Source organism: Physeter macrocephalus, chromosome 19, assembly GCF_002837175.3.
Source record: "Physeter macrocephalus isolate SW-GA chromosome 19, ASM283717v5, whole genome shotgun sequence".
Lineage (NCBI taxonomy): Eukaryota > Metazoa > Chordata > Mammalia > Artiodactyla > Physeteridae > Physeter > Physeter macrocephalus.
This window is the reverse complement of record NC_041232.1, coordinates 60,405,542-60,423,682: the sequence shown is the minus strand read 5'-3', so window position 1 is coordinate 60,423,682 and position 18,141 is coordinate 60,405,542. Positions and strand designations below refer to the sequence as shown.

General features: G+C 40.4%; 1 protein-coding gene across 1 annotated transcript in view; it reads left to right on the top strand.

The window, feature by feature from the left end:
* The window catches only part of PSTPIP2 (proline-serine-threonine phosphatase interacting protein 2), a 91,723-nt gene that overhangs the window by 32,134 nt on the left and 41,448 nt on the right, over positions 1 to 18,141 (top strand). Inside the window, exon 2 of the mRNA XM_028480193.2 lies at positions 16,250 to 16,350. Coding sequence (XP_028335994.1) covers positions 16,250 to 16,350 — 101 coding nt within the window. The remainder of the gene's footprint in view (positions 1 to 16,249; positions 16,351 to 18,141) is intronic.

Sequence of the window (18,141 nt, the reverse complement as noted above, 5' to 3'; positions counted from 1 at the left end):
CCATTCTTTTTCCAAGGTTCTGGATCATCTTCACTATCATTATTCTGAATTCTTTTACTGGAAGGTTGCCTATCTTCACTTCATTTAGTTGTTTTTCTGTGGTTTTATCTTGTCCTTTCATCTGGTACATAGTCCTCTGCCTTTTCATCTTGTCTGTGTTTCTGTGAATGTTGTTTTTGTTCCACAGGCTGCAGGATTGTAGTTCTTCTTGCTTCTGCTGTTTGCCCTCTGGTGGCTGAGGCTATCTAAGAGGCCTGTCTTAAGTGTTATTTTTGCTATGAAAGAGGTTTTTTTTTAGGTGATCAAATTTTTTTTTTTGGCCATGCTGCCGCATGAGCAATCTTTGTTCCCGGACCAGAGATCAAACCCATGCCCCCTGCTGTGGAAGTGAGGAGTCCTAACCACTGGACTGCCAGGGAATTCCCTAGGTGATCAAATTTATGAAACTTTTATTGCAGTTGGATTTTAAGTTATGATTAGAAAACCTTTTTGAATGTTTACTTCTAGTACTTTTATGGTTTCATGTTTTTCCGTTAAGATCTCTGATCTATTTTGAATTTCTTGTATGTAGTATGGGGTTTGGATCTATTTTTATCATTTTCTAAGTGGCTAACAGTTGTCCCAGAACCACTTACGAAAAATTCCATTTTTGCCTCAGTGATATGAGAAGCTACCTTTAGCTTTAAATTTCCCTGTGAACTTGGGTCTATTTCTGGACTTTATATTCCATTCCACTGGTCTGACTATTTATGCACCAGTACCATACTGTTTTAATTATGCAGCATTTATAATATGTTTAAATGTCTAGTAGAGCTGGCTTCCCTCATAACTTTTTTCAGTTTTTTCCTTGCTATTTTTGCATTTTTATGTTTTCCATATGAACTTTGTTTACTATTTAAAAAATTACTTGTTGATTTTTATTGGGATAATATTATGTTGTGTTTCTATGGCCACACTGCGTGGCTCAAGGTTTCTTAGTTCCCGGACCAGGGCCCCTGCAGTGAAAGCGCCGAGTGCTAACCGCTGGACCACCAGGAAATTCCCTAGCATTGCGTTTTAAAATTAACTAAGAACTGACGTTTTAATGACAGAATCTTTCTATTTGTATTATATTATCTGCAAGTAAAGATGGTTTTATTTCTTTTCCTACTCTTATGCTTCTAAGTGATTTATCTTCTCAAATTGTATTGGTTAATACCTCCAGTATAAAGTAGTGGAGGTATGGGCATGAATATATATTCAGTATATTCATCTTAAGAGAGTACCATCAATTCCTATTTTCTCGAATTTCTTTTAAAATCAGAAATGGGTGTTGAATACTGTCAAAATCATTTTGGCCTTACATTACTTTCCTGTGACTGCTGTAACAAATCACCACAAACTTGGTGGCTTAAAACAACAGAAATGTATTCTCTTACAGTCCTGGAGTTCAGAAGTCCCAAATCAGTTTCATTGAGATGGAATCAAGGTGTCAGCAGGGCCACACTCCCTCTGGAAGTTCTGGGAGAGAATCAATTCCTCATCTTTTCCAGCTTCTGGTGGCTGTTGGCGTTTCTTACCTTGTGGTCACATCACTCAATCTTGCCTCCATGGTCACATGCTTTTTCCTTTTCTGTGTCAAATCTCCCTCTGCTTCTCTCTTAGAAGAACATTTGTGATTGCATTTAGGGCCCACCCAGCTAATCCAGGATAATCTCCCTATTTCAATATCGTTAACTTAATCATATCTGCAAAGACTCTTTTTCCATAAAAGATAAAATTCATGGAGTCCAGGGATTAAGACCTAGGTATCTTTGGGGTCCATTATTCAGCCTACATCTCTAGAGAAAGTCATGATTTTCTTTTTTTTTAATTTTATTTTTTATTGAAGTATAGATGTTGCATAATGCCATACAATTTACAGATGCACAGCATAGTGATCCACAATTCCCAAAGGTTACATTGCATCTATAGCCATTGCAAAATATTGGCTATATTCCCCGGACTGCACAACACATCCCTGCAACCTGTTCTATACCTAATAATTTGTACCTCCCAACCCCCATCTCGTTATTGCCCCTCTCCTGTTCCCTCTCCGCATTGGTAACCACTAGTTTGTTCTCTGTATCTGTGAGTCTAATTTTTTGTTATATTAACTAGTTTGTTGTTTTTTAGATTCCACATATAAGTGTATAAGTGATATCATACAGTATTTGTCTTTCTCTGACTTATTTCACTTAGCATAATGCCCTCCAAGTCCATCCACGGTGCTGCACATGGAAAATTTTCATTCTTTTTTATGGCTGAGTAATATGTGTGTGGTTGTGTGTGTGTGTGTGTGTGTGTGTGTGGATCACATCATCTTTATCCATTCATCTGTTGATGGACACTTCCATATCTTGGCAATTGTAAATAATGCTGCTAGAAACACTGGGGTGCATGTATCTTTTCAACTTAGTGTTTTCGGGTTTTTTTCATATGTATACCCAGGAGTGGAATTGCTGGGTCAATTTTTGGTTTCTTGAGAAATCTCCATACTGTTTTCCACAGTAGCTGCACCAATTGTGTTCCCACCAACAGTTTACAAGTGTTCCCTTTTCTCCACATCCTTGCCAACATTTGTTATTTGTGTTCTTTTTGATGATGGCCATTCTGACAGGTGTGAGGTAATATCTCATTGTGGTTTTGATTTGCATTTCCCTGATGATTAGCAACGTTGAGCATCTTTTCATGTAGGCCATCTGCATTTCCTCTTTGGAAAAATGTCTATTCAGTTCTTCTGCCCATTTTTTAATCGGGTTTTTTTTTTTGATGTTGAGTTGTATGAACTGTTTATATATGTTGGATATTGACCCCTTATTGGTCATATCATTTACAAATATTTTCTCCCATTCAGTAGGTTGTCTTTTGGTTTTGTTGATGGTTTCCTTTGCCATGCAAAAGCTTTTAAGTTAGGTCCCATTTATTTATTTTTATTTATTTATTTTTCATGATATCAAATTTTTTTTTTTTTTTTTTTTTGCGGTACACGGGCCTCTCACTGTTGTGGCCTCTCCCGTTGCGGAGCACAGGCTCTGGATGCGCAGGCTCAGCAGCCATGGCTCACGGGCCTAGCTGCTCCATGGCATGTGGGATCTTCCCGGACTGGGGCATGAACCCGTGTCTCCTGCATCGGTAGGCGGACTCTCAACCACTGCACCACCAGGGAAGCCCCATGATATCAAATTTAATGCCAAATATATATATAAGATAATAAAAGAACAAAAGAACCATTGTGATGTTCTGTAAAGTAGGACTAACAAATATACAGCATGTGAACAGTATAATAGGGCACCATTTAAGATGACAGACAAGATGACAAATTCCTGAGGAAGAATTGTGGTGTTGACATTTGCTGTCTTCCTTGTATTTCTTTTTTTTTTCTTTTTTTTTTAACATCTTTATTGGAGTATGATTGCTTTCCAATGGTGTGTTAGTTTCTGCTTTATAACAAAGTGAATCAACTATACATATACATATATCCCCATGTCTCTTCCCTCTTGTGTCTCTCTCCCTCCCACCCTCCTCTAGGAGTTTTATAGTATCCGGTCTTACATTTAGGTCTTCAATCCATCTTAAGTTTATTTTTGTATCTGGTGTTAGAGAATGTTCTAATTTTATTCTTTTACATGTAGCTATCCAGATGATTTTTCATTTTGATTTATTAAAATGACTTATTAGGTTAATAAATTTCCTCATATTCAACCAACTTTTCATTCTTGGAATAAGTCCCACTCAGTCATGGTATAGTCTCTTCTTAATGTGGTAATGGATATTTTTGCTAATATTTTATTTTATTTAGTAGTTTTTGATTAATATTCATAAATGATATTAGTAAGTTTCTTTTTTTATACTCTATCGAGTTTAAGTATTGTTTTGTACTTGCTTTATAAAGTGAATTAATACATTGTCTTTCATTTCCGATCAATTTATGGACCTTAGGAATATGTTTTCTTCCCTGAAGTTTCAGTAGAGTTCCATTGTCCTGTGAAAACATCCAGTTCTGTTGCTTTTTTCTGCTCCTTGATTACTTTCTCTGTTTCTTCTAAGGAAATTGGCCTGTCTCAGTTTTCTGTCTCAAATGGTGTCAATTTTGGTAAACCGTATTTTCAGAATAGGCTAATCTGTTAGTCTTTTCTTCTAAGTGTGGAGTCATACTTAGAAAAAAATCTTTTACCTCAATATTTAAAAAATATATACATTCTATATTTTCTTTTTACATGTTTGTGATTTCCATGTTTAGATCTTTAATTCTTCAGATATTTATTTTAGAGTGCTGTGTTAGAAAGGGCTCTATATTTAGTTTTTGGCAAAATGAACAGTCATTGTTACAATAATTTTTATTGAACAAGGCATCATTTTCTTTCTGGTTGTAAATGCTTCCTTTATCATATATTAAATCTCCATACATACATAAGGCCATTCCTGGACTGTTGTTTGTATTTTATTTACCTGATTATCAGTTCTCAATGTCATAACATATTACTTTGAAAATTTTTGGTTACTTATACTGTTTTTTGTATGGTAGGGTAAGTCTTCACTTATTCATCTTTTCAACATTTTAGGGTCTATTTTCATTCACTTATTCTTTTTAGTTTTTTTTTTTCCCCCCAGAAAATTCTTCTTTGCTTTATTTATTTATTTTTTTAACATCTTTATTGGAGTATAATTGCTTTACAATGTTGTGTTAGTTTCTGCTGTATAACAAAGTGAATCAGCTATTTGTATACGTATATCCCCATATCTCCTCCCTCTTGCGTCTCCCTCCCACCTCCCTATCCCACCCCTCTAGGTGGTCACAAAGCACCAAGCTGATCTCCCTGTACTATGTGACTGCTTCCCACTACTAGCTATTTTACATTTGATTGTGTATATATGTCCGTGCCACTCTCTCACTTCATCCCAGCTTACCCTTCCCCCTCCCTGTGTCCTCAAGTCCATTCTCTTCATCTGTGTCTTTATACCTGTGCTGCCCCTAGGTTCTTCAGAAACTTTTTTTATTTTTTTTAATTTTAGATTCCATATATATGTGTTAGCATACGGCATTTGTTTTTCTCTTTCTGACTTACTTCACTCTGTATGACAGACTCTAGGTCCATCCATCTCAGTACAAATAACTCAATTTCGTTTCTTTTTATGGCTGAGTAATATTCCATTGTATATATGTACCACATCTTCTTTATCCATTCATATGTCAGTGGACACTTAGGTTGCTTCCATGTGCTGGCTGTTGTAAATAGAGCTGCAATGAACATTGTGGTACTTGACTCTTTTTGAATTATGGTTTTCTCAGGTTATATGCCCAATAATGGGATTGCTGGGTCATATTAGGTTGGTTTTAGAATGAACTTAAATTTAAAAAGAAATTCCATTAAGATTTTGATTGAAATTATTGTTATTTAGAAATTTATTTATTTATTTTGGCCTGCATTGGCTCTTCGTTGCTGTGTGTGGGCTTTCTCTAGTTGCACTGAGTGGGGGCTACTCTTCGTTGTATTGTACAGTCTTCTCACTGTGGTGGCTTCTCCTGTTGCGGAGCACAGGCTCTAGGTGCGCGGGCTTCAGTAGTCGTGGCACGCGGGCTCAGTAGTTTTGGCGCGTGGGCTTAGTTGCTCCGTGACAGCTGGGATCTTCCTGGACCAGGGCTTGAACCTGTGTCCTCTGCATTGGCAGGCGGATTCTTAACCACTGCACCACCAGGGAAGTCCCTTAATTGAAATTATTTTAACTTGTTAGGTTTATGTGGGGAGAATTGAATCTTTCCAATATTGGACTTTCCCATCTTGGACTAGGATATATTTCTAAATGTTTTGAGATCTTTTTTTTTTTTTTTTTTTTTTTTTGTGGTACGGTCCCTTGATTGAAATTATTTTAACTTGATAGGTTTATGTGGGGAGAATTGAATCTTTCCAATATTGGACTTTCCCATCTTGGACTAGGATATATTTCTAAATGTTTTGAGATCTTTTTTTTTTTTTTTTTTTTTTTTTTGTGGTACGCGGGCCTCTCACTGTTGTGGGCTCTCCTGTTGCAGAGCTAGCCACTCCACGGCATGTGGGATCTTTCCGGACCAGGGCACGAACCCGTGTCCCCTGCATCGGCAGGCGGACTCTCAACCACTGTGCCAACAGGGAAGCCTGAGATCTTTGTATTTTTTTAGTAATGTTTTGTAGTTTTCCTTCAAAAAGGCTTATTCCTAGGTATTTTATAGGTTTTATTGGCATTATGAATAGGATTTTGTATTTTAAACTACATTTTAAGTGGTTATTATTGATATATAAGAACACTGTTGATTTTTTTAAAAATATTTAATTCAGTTCCTAGCTTTTCACTTGATAATCTTTGGTTTTCAAAGTAGATAATTATATAATCTAAAAATAATGACAATATCTGATATTTTTGCCTCTGTCTGGAGTAAGAAAGTGGGAAAGGTGTTACCCTGGAAGTGAAGGACATTTACAGGACTTGAGAATTGTGCAGAACCTTTTTTTCCTTCAATTTTTAGTGTGCAAGCTTTGATGGTGCCTAGGACAGCACCCCATTGCTGTTTGGTCTTCGTGCCCTTGCGAGGAGCCTGCTGCAGGGTGGAGTCCTCACCAGCTGTGGCTCTGGTACAAAAGTCAGAGTTAGCTGCTCTGGGGCAGGGCACTGGCTGGGTTCCCGGTGTCCTACAGACACCCTCCCAGTATTTCCATGGCTGCTCCAGTTTCAGCCCCTGCTGATTTGAGCTTGGGATTTTCTAGGGCTTTGCTGGGAAAGTTTGTGCACTTTCTTCTGTTTTGTGTAGTTTGGAATACTGGCTTCTGACCCCTGCCCATCTAGTCCTATCTGTTTTTTATATTACAAAAATTCCTACAAATGTGCACCTTCCTCATTGGGTCCTTTCCTATTTTCTGCTGTTGCTGTGGATCATTTGTTATTTTAGTGGGTCCTGGGAACAAATGAGAGAAACAGTACTTCAATTTGCCATCTTTAAGGGATGGATGTAGGGAGAAAGACTTCCGATTATAAAAGCAATGTAAGGATATTATAGAAAATGTAGAAAATACGGAAGCATGCTAAGAAGAGAATTGCTTTCAACATTTGGGTGCACATCCTTCTAGTCATTTTTTTTTCCTTATGTGGAGTTTTTGCATTGCACACTTTCTCAGGTTTGTCTTTCACTTAAAGTATTTTCAGTTGAGTAGAGTTACCTTTGTAATTGACCTGCTGACTTGACAGGAGGGACACTTAGACATGTGAAAATGTCAAGTGTGGATCCAGTCTAGACAGAGCTGGGGCTGTGGGCTTGTAGAACACGGCTGGCATGGGAACTGGGGTGGGGTCTTATTCTTGCCTTCACAATCCATTATTATTGCTTAAGAGAAGGCTTAAGGGCACAACCATTGTAGTGACTTTGACTTTAGGTTTTTCATGCCTGAAAATGGCAGTTTCCATATCCTTTGCTGAGGTATCCCTGACACCTTTCCAGCTGCTTCCTCAGATGACGACATACTTACTTCTGAATAGCTAACAGCTACATTTATTTCAGTGTTGTCTGCTTTCAGTGAAAAAAAAAATTGTATTGTTCAAACACATGCTTTTTTGTTTATGTGGCCTGGTCTTGAAAAATCTTCATGTGTCTGCCTTAATTCCTTTAGTCTGTGAAGCACTTGATAAACTCAAAGCACATTATCTCATGTGGTCCTTCCAATATCCCCATTTTATAGTCTAGTAAGGAGGGATTGAGCTACTTAGCTCCAAGTCACATAGCTTGTGTGTGGTAGAACCAGGGCTCAAACCCAAGTGTGGTGTTAAAGCCTGCGTATGTCCCATTTAGAAATGTAGGGAAGTAGGCTAACTGGCAAAACGTTAGATTTGGTTCTTATCCCCAAACAAGGGAAGCTGTGTGGTCGAGTGGTTTCAGAGTACAGAGCCACAGTTTCTTGTCCTGTAAAATGAAGATAATAATTATACTTATGTCATAGGATTGTTATATGAATTAAGCAAAATGTCCCATGCAAAATACTTGGTATGCTATTTGGAACACAGCAAACATTCACTGTATATTAGCCCGAATTATTAATATTAATTAACAATAATCAATCCATATTTGCAGATAAGGTGAGTTTGATCCATTTGGCTTTACCTCTAACAGTAAAAGAGAGAGGAAAGAAAGATCAAGGTTGAGAACAGAGGGAGGTAAAATGAAGTCCTCGGTCTTTATCCCAAGTCTTCTGTTGCCATATAGCTTTTAATAAATAATGGAGGGCTTCCCTGGTGGCACAGTGGTTGAGAGTCCGCTTGCCGGTGCAGGGGACGCGGGTTCGTGCCCTGGTCCGGGAAGATCCCACATGCCGCGGAGCGGCTGGGCCCATGAGCCATGGCCGCTGAGCCTGCGCGTCCGGAGCCTGTGCTCCGCAACGGGAGAGGCCACAACAGTGAGAGGCCCACGTACCACAAAATAAATAAATAAATAAATAAATAAATAATGGAGATTTGAATAATATTGTTGGTTGAGAGTTCAGATCTTTCATTGTGGTTGGAGGAAGTGATAAGGAGAACTTATTTTCCTTGTGTCTTATTTTCTCCAGCTGTATACATGGAAATAGTTTCTGTCTCACTGTGTTTATATGGAGCATACTGTGGTCCTTTAATGCAAAGTACAGTACATTAACACATCCCATGGCCAGTCTTCAAACAAACTCAACCTTTGTGTGTAATGCAAAGTCAGTGCCTTCTCCCCATTCTAAGGGGGCTCTCTGGGGTTCCAAAGGGCACCAATGCCAATTTGCATTTTTTACTCAAAATTGGAGGTTATAAAATGAAATGCAAAGCATGGAGAGTCTTCCCTGGCCTCTTCTCCTTTGCATTTACTAACGGTCATTCTTTCCTGCCCCATTCTGCTGTGTTCTCTAGTTTCACGTGCAAGTATCCTGCTTTCCTCAAGGCAGGAGCCATGATTGTTCTATCGTCTTTTGTTATTTCTATGGCAGCAGTTCTCAAACGGCATTTCAGTCCTTGGAAGAGTGTAAGAAGTGGAGACTCCCCCACCCAGGGTTCAGAATCAGCAGGTCTGGGGTGAGAGCTGGGGGACTGCCTGTTTACCAAGCTGCTTGGGTGATTCTGGCACAGGTGGTCCTTGGAGCCTACATCTAGAGAAACTGAAACCATGTAGCAGATTCCATGATAGGATGGACTTGAGGTGCAGCACAGAACTGGATGTGGGGATGCTCTGGTGGTAGCACCATAATTCTGATGGTGGCTTTGGAGGCTGCAGGTATCTTTTGCTTCCTCTCTGCCTTCCCCTTCTGCCTAGTGGCCACATGGTAGAAAAGGTGTCTGGAAACAAGTTCTCAGAGGCCCCTGCAACATGAGCCTCAGGGCTGGGCAGGAAGGAGGAGTACATGTGCCTGGATTGAGGGAGACCAGACCTGAGTGTTAGGGGTGGGCTGGGGGAGCTGGCGGCAGTGGAGTTATCCTCCACGAGGCAGCCCACGGAGATTTCCTTCTCTGAACCCACAACCCCACCTGGTCTGGACTGGCCACTGGCATCACAGCAAGACTGTTTTTATTATTCTTTGGCTCACACATCTCCTGGATGTGGCACATATGTGCTCATTGCTGGACCTGGCAAAATTTTTGTTTTAAAGAAATTTAAGTGGCTTTATTTTATTTTATTTTGACAGTATAAACATTTTTTATTTGTAAATCTTTTTTTGTCTTTAACTCTTTGTCTTTTTTTAGAAATATATTTTTTTAATATATATTTTTAAAAATTAATTAATTAATTAATTTTTATTTTTGGCTGTGTTGGGTCTTCATTTCTGTGCGAGGGCTTTCTCCAGTTGCGGCGAGCGGGGGCCACTCTTCATCACGGTGCACGGGCCTCTCACTATCGCAGCCTCTCGTTGCGGAGCATAGGCTCCAGACACGCAGGCTCAGTTATTTATTTTTTTAAATTAATTTATTTATTTGGCTGCATTGGGTCTTAGTTACAGCACCCAGGATCTTCGTTGCAGTGTGCAGGCTTCTCTCTAGCTGTGGCATGTGGGCTGCAGAGCACGTGGGCTCAGTAGTTGTGGTGCACGGGCTCAGTAGTTGCGGCACATGGGCTTAGTTGCCCCGCAGCATGTGGGATCTTAGTTCCCTGACCAGGGATTGAACCTGCGTCCCCTGCATTGGAAGGTGGATTCTTAACCACTGGACGACCAGGGAAGTCCCTTAAGTGGCTTTATGATTAAAATACTAATCCACTGATTAAAACTTGAATGCTATTTACCTCTTTATAATTTGAGCATTATTAAACCTTACATTCTGGGTCTTTGGGAGGTTGCTGGGTGGTTGAATCTGCCCCTCCTTCTTTTTCATCTCCCTGCCTCACCTGGCACTCCAAGACCAGATCCATTTTCAAGGCTTATCTTCCTCTGTTCCTTCTAGTGACTGCTTCCCTCCCATTATTCTTCTGACTCCTAATCAATTTTTTTTTGGCTTTTAATTTTTTGAGTTGTAATTTACATAAGATGAAGCTCACAGATCAAGTTTTGAAAACTGCATATTACTGTACAACTCACACCTCTATGGAAAGATCTTGATTGGATGTGTTTCCATCATTCCAGGAAGTTCCCTCCTGACTCTTCCCAGTCCACCCTCAATTTCTCCCCTGACTCAGGCAATCACTGTTCTTCCTTCTTTTACCATAGAAGTAAGTCCTAGAACTGCTTTCCTGTCCTAGAAGTTCATATAAACGGGATCATGCAGTAAATACTTTTTGCATCTAGCATCTTTCATTAACATAATGTTTTTGAGATTCATCCATGTTGTTTCACTGTCAGTAGTTCTTTCCTTTTTATTGCTGTGTAGTATTCCATTGTATGAATATACCACACATTGTTTATCATCCATCGATTGTTAGGCATTGGGTTGTTTCCAGTTTGGGGCTCTTGTGAATAAAAGTCCTATGAACCTTCTTGTAGAGGTCTTTTTGTGGACATATGTTTTTCTTTCACTTGGGTAAATGCTTTGGAGTAGAACTTTGGGTCATATGATATGTGCACGTTTAGCTTTTTGAGAAATTCCCATTTTTTCAAAATGATTGTACCATTTTCACACTCCCAGAATGAGAGTTCTGATAGTTCAACATCCTTGCCTACATTCAGTGTTGACTTTTTAATTTCAGCTGTTCTAGTGGGGATGAAGTAGATATCATTGTGACTTTAATTTGAATTTCCCTGTCATGTTAAGTGACTTTTCATGAGTTTTTTGGCCAAAGGAATGTGTTTTATGAAGTGTTTATGAAGTTCAAGTATTATGCCCAGTTTTTATTGGGTTGCTTGTATTTTTATTAATTTGAAGTTATTTATATGTTCTCGTTACAAGTCCTTTGACAGACATATGTATTGTGAATATCTTCTCCCAGCATGTGGCTTGCCATTTAATTTTCTCAATAATCTCCTTTGATGAGCAGAGGTTTTTAATTTTGATGAAGTCCAGTTTTTCAGGTTTTCTTTAGCAGTTCGTATTTTTTGTGTCCTCTCTAGGAAATCTTTTCCTGCCTCAAGGCCTCAAAGGTACTTGCCTATGCTGATAAACCAAAACTTTATATTTTGGTTTTGCATCTGGGTCTGTGACCCATCTCACATTAATTGTGTGTGCATTGTGTGCAGTGGGGGCAGTGAGCAAAGACTCTTCTCTCCCCAGCTTTATGCAGTTGTCCCAGGACCACTTGTGGAAAAGACTGTCATTTCTCCCACTGAATGGCTTTGACACCTTTTGGAAAGTCAGTTGACATGTGAGTCTATTCCTAGGTTGTATTCTGTTCCATTGATCTACTTGTCTGTCCTCAGATCAGTACTGTACTGTTTTGATTACTATAACTTCCCTGCAAGTTTTGAAGTCAGGTGGTATGAGTTCTCCAGCTCTTTCTTCTTTTAAAAAAACTGTTTGTTCTAGGTCCTTTAATTCCATATAAATTTTAGGCTAACTGGCAAATTTCTACAGAAAAGACTTTTGGGATTTTCATGGGATTGTGTTGAATCTGTAGATCAATTTGGAGAAAATTGATGTTTTAACAATATTTACTCTTTCAATCCACAAACATGGTCTACCTTTATTTTCATTTCTTTCAGTAAAACATTGTAATTTTCAGTGAAGAAATCTTGTATTGTATAACCTTTTAAGCATTTATTCCTGAATATTTTATATCCTTAATGCCATTTAAATGATGTTTAATTTCTTTTTGCTACTGGTATATAGAAATGTAATTGATTTCTGTGTATTGACTTTGTGCCCTGCAATGCTGTTAAATTTATTAGTTCTAGTCATTCTGGGGGGTAAATTTCTGTGAACACAATCATGTTGTCTGAAAATAAAGGCAGTTTTACTATTTCCTTTCCAACAAGTGTGTTCTTTATCTTTTTCTTGCTTTATTTCCTCCTTGTTAGGAGGAAAGTATTCAGTCTTTTCACCATTAAGTTGTTAGCTCTAGGTTTCTGTAGATGTCCTTTGTCAGATTGAGGACATTGATAATTTGTGTTTTTTCTTTCTGTCTCTCTTGTTTTTTGATCAACCCAGCTATAGGTTTTCCGATTTTATTAACCTTTTCGAGGGACTAACTTTTGGTTTCATTAATTTTCTTTATTGTTTGTCCATTTATCTTTTTTAAAAAAAATAATTTATTTTTATTTATTTGGCTGCGCTGGGTCTTGGTTGTGGCACATGGGATCTTTGTTGCAGCATGTGGGATCTTTAGTTGTGGCATGTGGAATCTTTAGTTGTGGCATGCGAACTCTTAGTTGCGGCATGTGGGATCTAGTTCCCTGACCAGGGATAGAACCCAGGCCCCCTGCATTGGGAGCATGAAGCCTTAGCCACTGGACCACCAGGGAAGTCCCTGTTTGGCCATTTCTATTGTATTTCATTGTGTTCTACTATTTTTATTTCCTTTCTTCTAGTTAACTGCAAATTTAAATTTGTTCTTCTTCTTGTAGTTCCATAAAGTGAAAGCTTAGATCGTTAATTTTAAAAACTTTTTTTCTTTTCTAATATTAGCATTTGGAGCTACAAATTTCCCTATAGGAAGATTTTCCCTAGAGGAAAATTCCCTGTAGAAAAAGCACTGTTTTTCTGCATCTCATAAATTTTGATGTGTTGTTTTCTTCACTGTCAATTGGTTTGAAATGTCTTCTGATTTCTCGTGTGAATCCCAGTCACTTTAAAAGACTCAATTTAAATCTTATGTCTTCTCTTTTCTGATGACTCTAGCCTATTTTCCCCTTTTCCACCTCATTCATTATATATTTTCTCTGTATAGTTTTATACTCTGTTTTAGCCTCTCATTTTTTTTATGCATACACATTTGTTTTATGTGTGTGTCTTTTACTGACTCCCAAAATGAACGATAGTCTCTTTGATTACAAGAACTCCATCGTATGCTGACTCTGTAAACTTTTTAGTACCTTGTCTGTAGTTGGCATACAATTAACAGACATTTCTTAAGCACCATTAATGTAGGAGCTATTGTGGATGATAAAGGTCAGGTATAATCCAGATATGCTTTAACTAATTTTTAAAAGATATTAACTAATGACACAAATTAATATACAATAAAAGCCAAATGAGAGGAGGCGTCATTAAACACTCCAGGTACTCTGAAGAGGAAGAGGAGACTGTAGGACAAATTATTTGAGGAGGATTTCAGAGAGGACTTGGGATTTGAAGTGGCCCTGAAACAGAGGTGGGATTTAAGTGAAGATGGAGGAAATGCCATTCCCATTGTGGGAAAATCATGTGCAGTGGTCCTGAGGTATAAATGTACACTGACCATTTGAAGGATGGGGAGAGACCAGCATGGGAAAACTAGGGGACAGAATTCAGGGCTACTGTGAAGCAGGATATGGAGTTATGGGTTTGGCATACTCATTTCTGATGGCAAATCTGCTGTGCCTTCTTGGTGCTCATGCAGTTTTCTTTCCTGCTTGGCCTTCTTATTCTGCATCTGCCAGTCAGAGCTTCTCAGCAGTGCTTTCTGAGTAGCACGGGAAGGAGTTTCCAGGCCAAATTCCTGCCTCTTTGCACTTGGATTTAGGCACTCTTTGTTTTCTCTTGGAGATTTTCTTTCTTGGTTGCCTCTGGAGTCCAGTCACTCCTCTGAAGCAGCAGTTGTGGTTTTTTAAGGCTGGTGGCCAGGAGGCCTGGTGATTTGGTTTGTTTCCAGGAAATCTTGTTCTAGCTCCACCCTTCCTGCCCAGTTCAAAGAGTGTCCACACCCTTAATTAAGAAAAAGGAAACCACCTTTTCCAGATGAATATCATAAAACAGAGAACCTAAGTGTACTTCTCTGGGAAGACCAAAGCACTTCTGTCTACAAACCAATATTGACATACATTGACATTGACCCTTTGTACCCATTCATTCCCTCATTCACTCAGGAGCCTTTGTTTTCATCATTCTCTTCTAATGCATCTGGCTGGGAACACAATAGACATTTTCATCCCACAGAATTTTACTGTAGACCTTTGGTTTGCATAATCTTAAGCTAAATTTTGTGTGTGTGTGTGTGTGTGTGTGTGTGTGTGTGTGTGTGTGTAGGACTGGTCTGAGACTTGGAAGAAGCTGCAGGCACTTGCAGTAGTGTTGGGCCAACAAGGCTACTCACAAGGTGGGTAGCAAACAGCAATTCAGAAGCTGGGCAGTCCGAGAGCCCAGAAGAGGGAGCATTAGGGCTACTCAGGGAAGGCTTCCAGAAACCTTGGGGGTGGAGGGGCTGAATTTGGATTCAGGAGGGGATAATGTAAGCATCGTCTTAGAGTTGCCACTGAGCACTGCATTTCAGGGGCAGTTAGAAGCCTACCCCGCTGAGACAGAAGAGCGTGTGTGGAGGGTGTGGGTGGAGAAATGAAGCTTTGGTGGAGGCTATTTCTTTAGGCTTCCCAAGGCCGAAATCTATGCTCAAACAGTAGCCAGAACCCATAGAATTAAATGTATTTCTAACTAAGATTTATTTGTATGCCCATGTGTAAAATTTATTATACTTATAATAATTCACGTTTTAAAATGCAGCGTGAGTTACGGCCAGTTAACTTTCTGAGGTTGAAATCAGCCTCAGGCCTTGGTCCTGCTGCGTCTCTCTGGGACCCCTGTCTGCTCAGCCAGGCTATGAGGAGTGGCAGCAAATGGAAGGGAGAAATTCTGCTTCTCTAGTGTCCAGGGCTGGGCAGAGAGGTATCTTCAGGGGGTCCCACCCCCACCCAATGGCAGAGAAGCACCTTCCTCAGCAGATGGAGGGTAGGGAGGCTAGGCTGGGGCTGGGTCAGTTCAGAGCTCCCCAGGGCACACCCAGTGGCAGCCTAACTAACCTCCCTAAGGGACTGGAGTCTGGATCAGACCACCTATTATATGCACTTGGGAGGTAGAAACCAGGAAACCAGCCACATTAGGGGACACTTTAGGGGTATTCTTTAAAGCTCCTGATTTGTTGGTTTGGGGAGCTGAGGGGACTTTGATTTTTAAAATATACTGCATCCGGGACTACTGCTTTGGGAGACTCAGGCAGCTTCCTCCAACTCCAGAGCACGTAGTAGAATAAAATAGGAATAAACGGCTAGCTTGAAATTTTAAAAAATTCCTTTCCCCCATAGTGGGGCCAGCCCATCCGGGGACTGCTGGCTGCTGGGCTCAGCTTCCTGCTACAGTGGGAAGCCGGCCTCCCTCTCCCTCTGCTGGGGCCTGGCTCAACAGTGCCCTTGACCCTCACACCAGGCTTCTTGGCTTTGGGAAGAGATGTCAGGGTCAAGCTCTGGGACAGGTGTGAGGACAGAGTGAACACTGTGTATCCCTGGTTAAAATGGACCTGTGGTGTAACTGAGTTTCCCCCCGTGGGATAGAGGGTCACTCAGCAGAAGGCCGGAAGGGGGCTCAGTTCCTGCTCCCTGCCTGGCCTGATCAGGGCATGTGGGGACCCAGGGAGGGCCCCCAAGCCCAGCCAGCTCCCTCATCCATGTGCCTCTCAGTACTTTGTCACTTCCTTCCTGTTTCATAGCCCTATAGTTTCATAATTTTAAAAACTCTTCCACAGCTACATGCACTCTGAACTTCTTCTATTTTGCCCTTTTTGGTCACATGTGCCTTGGAGGTAAGTGTTTCAGCAACTCCCCATGGCCAGCTTCCCCATGTCCTACCCTGTCCACGCTTCAGGCCTCGGGGCTGCCGTCACCGCGCTCCCCGTCTCACACAGTGTTGTTTTTCTCACCAGAGTTCGGACATCCTCAGCAGCATTGGCTATGAGACCATCATCCAGCATCTGAACAATGGCCGCAAGAACTGCAAAGAGTTTGAAGACTTTTTAAAAGAAAGGTACATGTTGTTTCTCTCTGAAGACAGAGGGTGAACAAAACACTCCCACACAGACAAGGACAGTTTACTGGTTTTGTTGGTTTTTAATGGTCCACAAAACCCTCTGCTGTAAAGTTATGGAACGATCCCCAAGAAGTAAATGATATCTTTGTCCTAAAGCTCTTAGGAAGCCGTTCAAGAGATAAGATTTATGAATGAAACAGCAAACAAAATATAATAAAATACTAAGTTTTGTGATACGTATGATTCTGAAAGACCTCATGGGAGAGGGGAGCTTGGGATGACTGGCAAAAACGGAGGGGCAGCATCATGGAGGAGGAGATCTTGAAGCGTCCCTTAACTCGAGGAAGAGATGGCTTTGGTCAGTGGAGGAACACCCAGGTGTCTATGGGAGGGGGGCAAGCAGGGCCTGTGCAGTGACAGGGAGGCAGAGCCTGGCTCGGAGACCACTGAGCTGGGGTGCTGGGAAAGATGCAGGGGCCAGTCTTGGTGCTCCGCAGGGTGGTGGGCTTGGTGGCCTGGGGGAATCTGGCATGCTTTAGGGGATTCCCTCCCCTCCCCTTCTCTTCCCTTCCTTTCCTTTAAGATTAAAAAAAATTCTGTACTTAATGGGGTAAGTTAGTTTTGTGGAAAATCTTATTCATCTGGAAGCCTCCATTTCCCAGTGACTCTGGATGAAGGAGTGCTTTGTGGAGATTTTTGTCGAAAGATCTGGGTTGTTGCCAGGACCCAAAATGATGAACCGGTTCTGTTTGTAAGGCAGTCAGTGAGAGAGTCGTTACTTGGAGATAGAGACAGCAAAGTGCTTTTGATCAAATCTCTTTATTTTCTACTCAAGAGAACATTAGGGTAACATAAAACTCACACTGGTTGCCCGCTCTTAGATGGCGAGGCCTCTCCCCTTGAAATGTTTCAAAGGTCCAGGGGAGCTGAGCACTGCCACGCTGTGAGTCTCAGGAGGGGTGGACACAGAGAGGTCTGTCCACTGTCAGGCCCCATGGAACTGGTCACTGTGCCTCCTTTGAGGGACCAGCCTCCCTCTTCTACCCAAGCTGGTTGACAGTGGTGACACCAAGTTACAACCTTCCTTTCTCTTGACAAACACTGGAGGTGAGCTTCTTCCTTTCCTCAATTGGCTCTGACAAAGGAGCAAGCACACAAGAGTTTCCCCACTGTATAGGATATAGAAATTGCAGAACATCCCTTGCTTTATGTGTTTCTCCTCCACCTGGGGCTTTTATAAATTTTCTCCTGTGAATGATATAGCTTTGCCATACATTCATGAAGGAGGTGTTGGCTAATGGCCAAAGCTTCTGCAGCCCAGACAGAACAATACAAGGATCCGCTGACACAATGGGGATGGTGGTATATATCAGTGGTGTCTACATTTTTTTGAATGTAACCCTCAGTACAAAATACATTTTACACTGCTACCCAGTACACACATGCATAAAACAAAAGTTTAATAAAACATTACTACCCTATTATTTTACTCAATTCTATTTAATTAAAAACTACTGGTCATGTATGTGGAAAACAGTAAGACGCTGATGAAAGAAATTAAAGATGATACAAACAGATGGAGAGATATACTAATAAAACATTACTACCCTATTATTTTACTCAATTCTATTTAATTAAAAACTACTGGTCATGTATGTGGAAAACAGTAAGACGCTGATGAAAGAAATTAAAGATGATACAAACAGATGGAGAGATATACCATGTTCTTGGACTGGAAGAATCAACATTGTGAAAATGACTATACTACCCAAAGCAATCTACAGATTC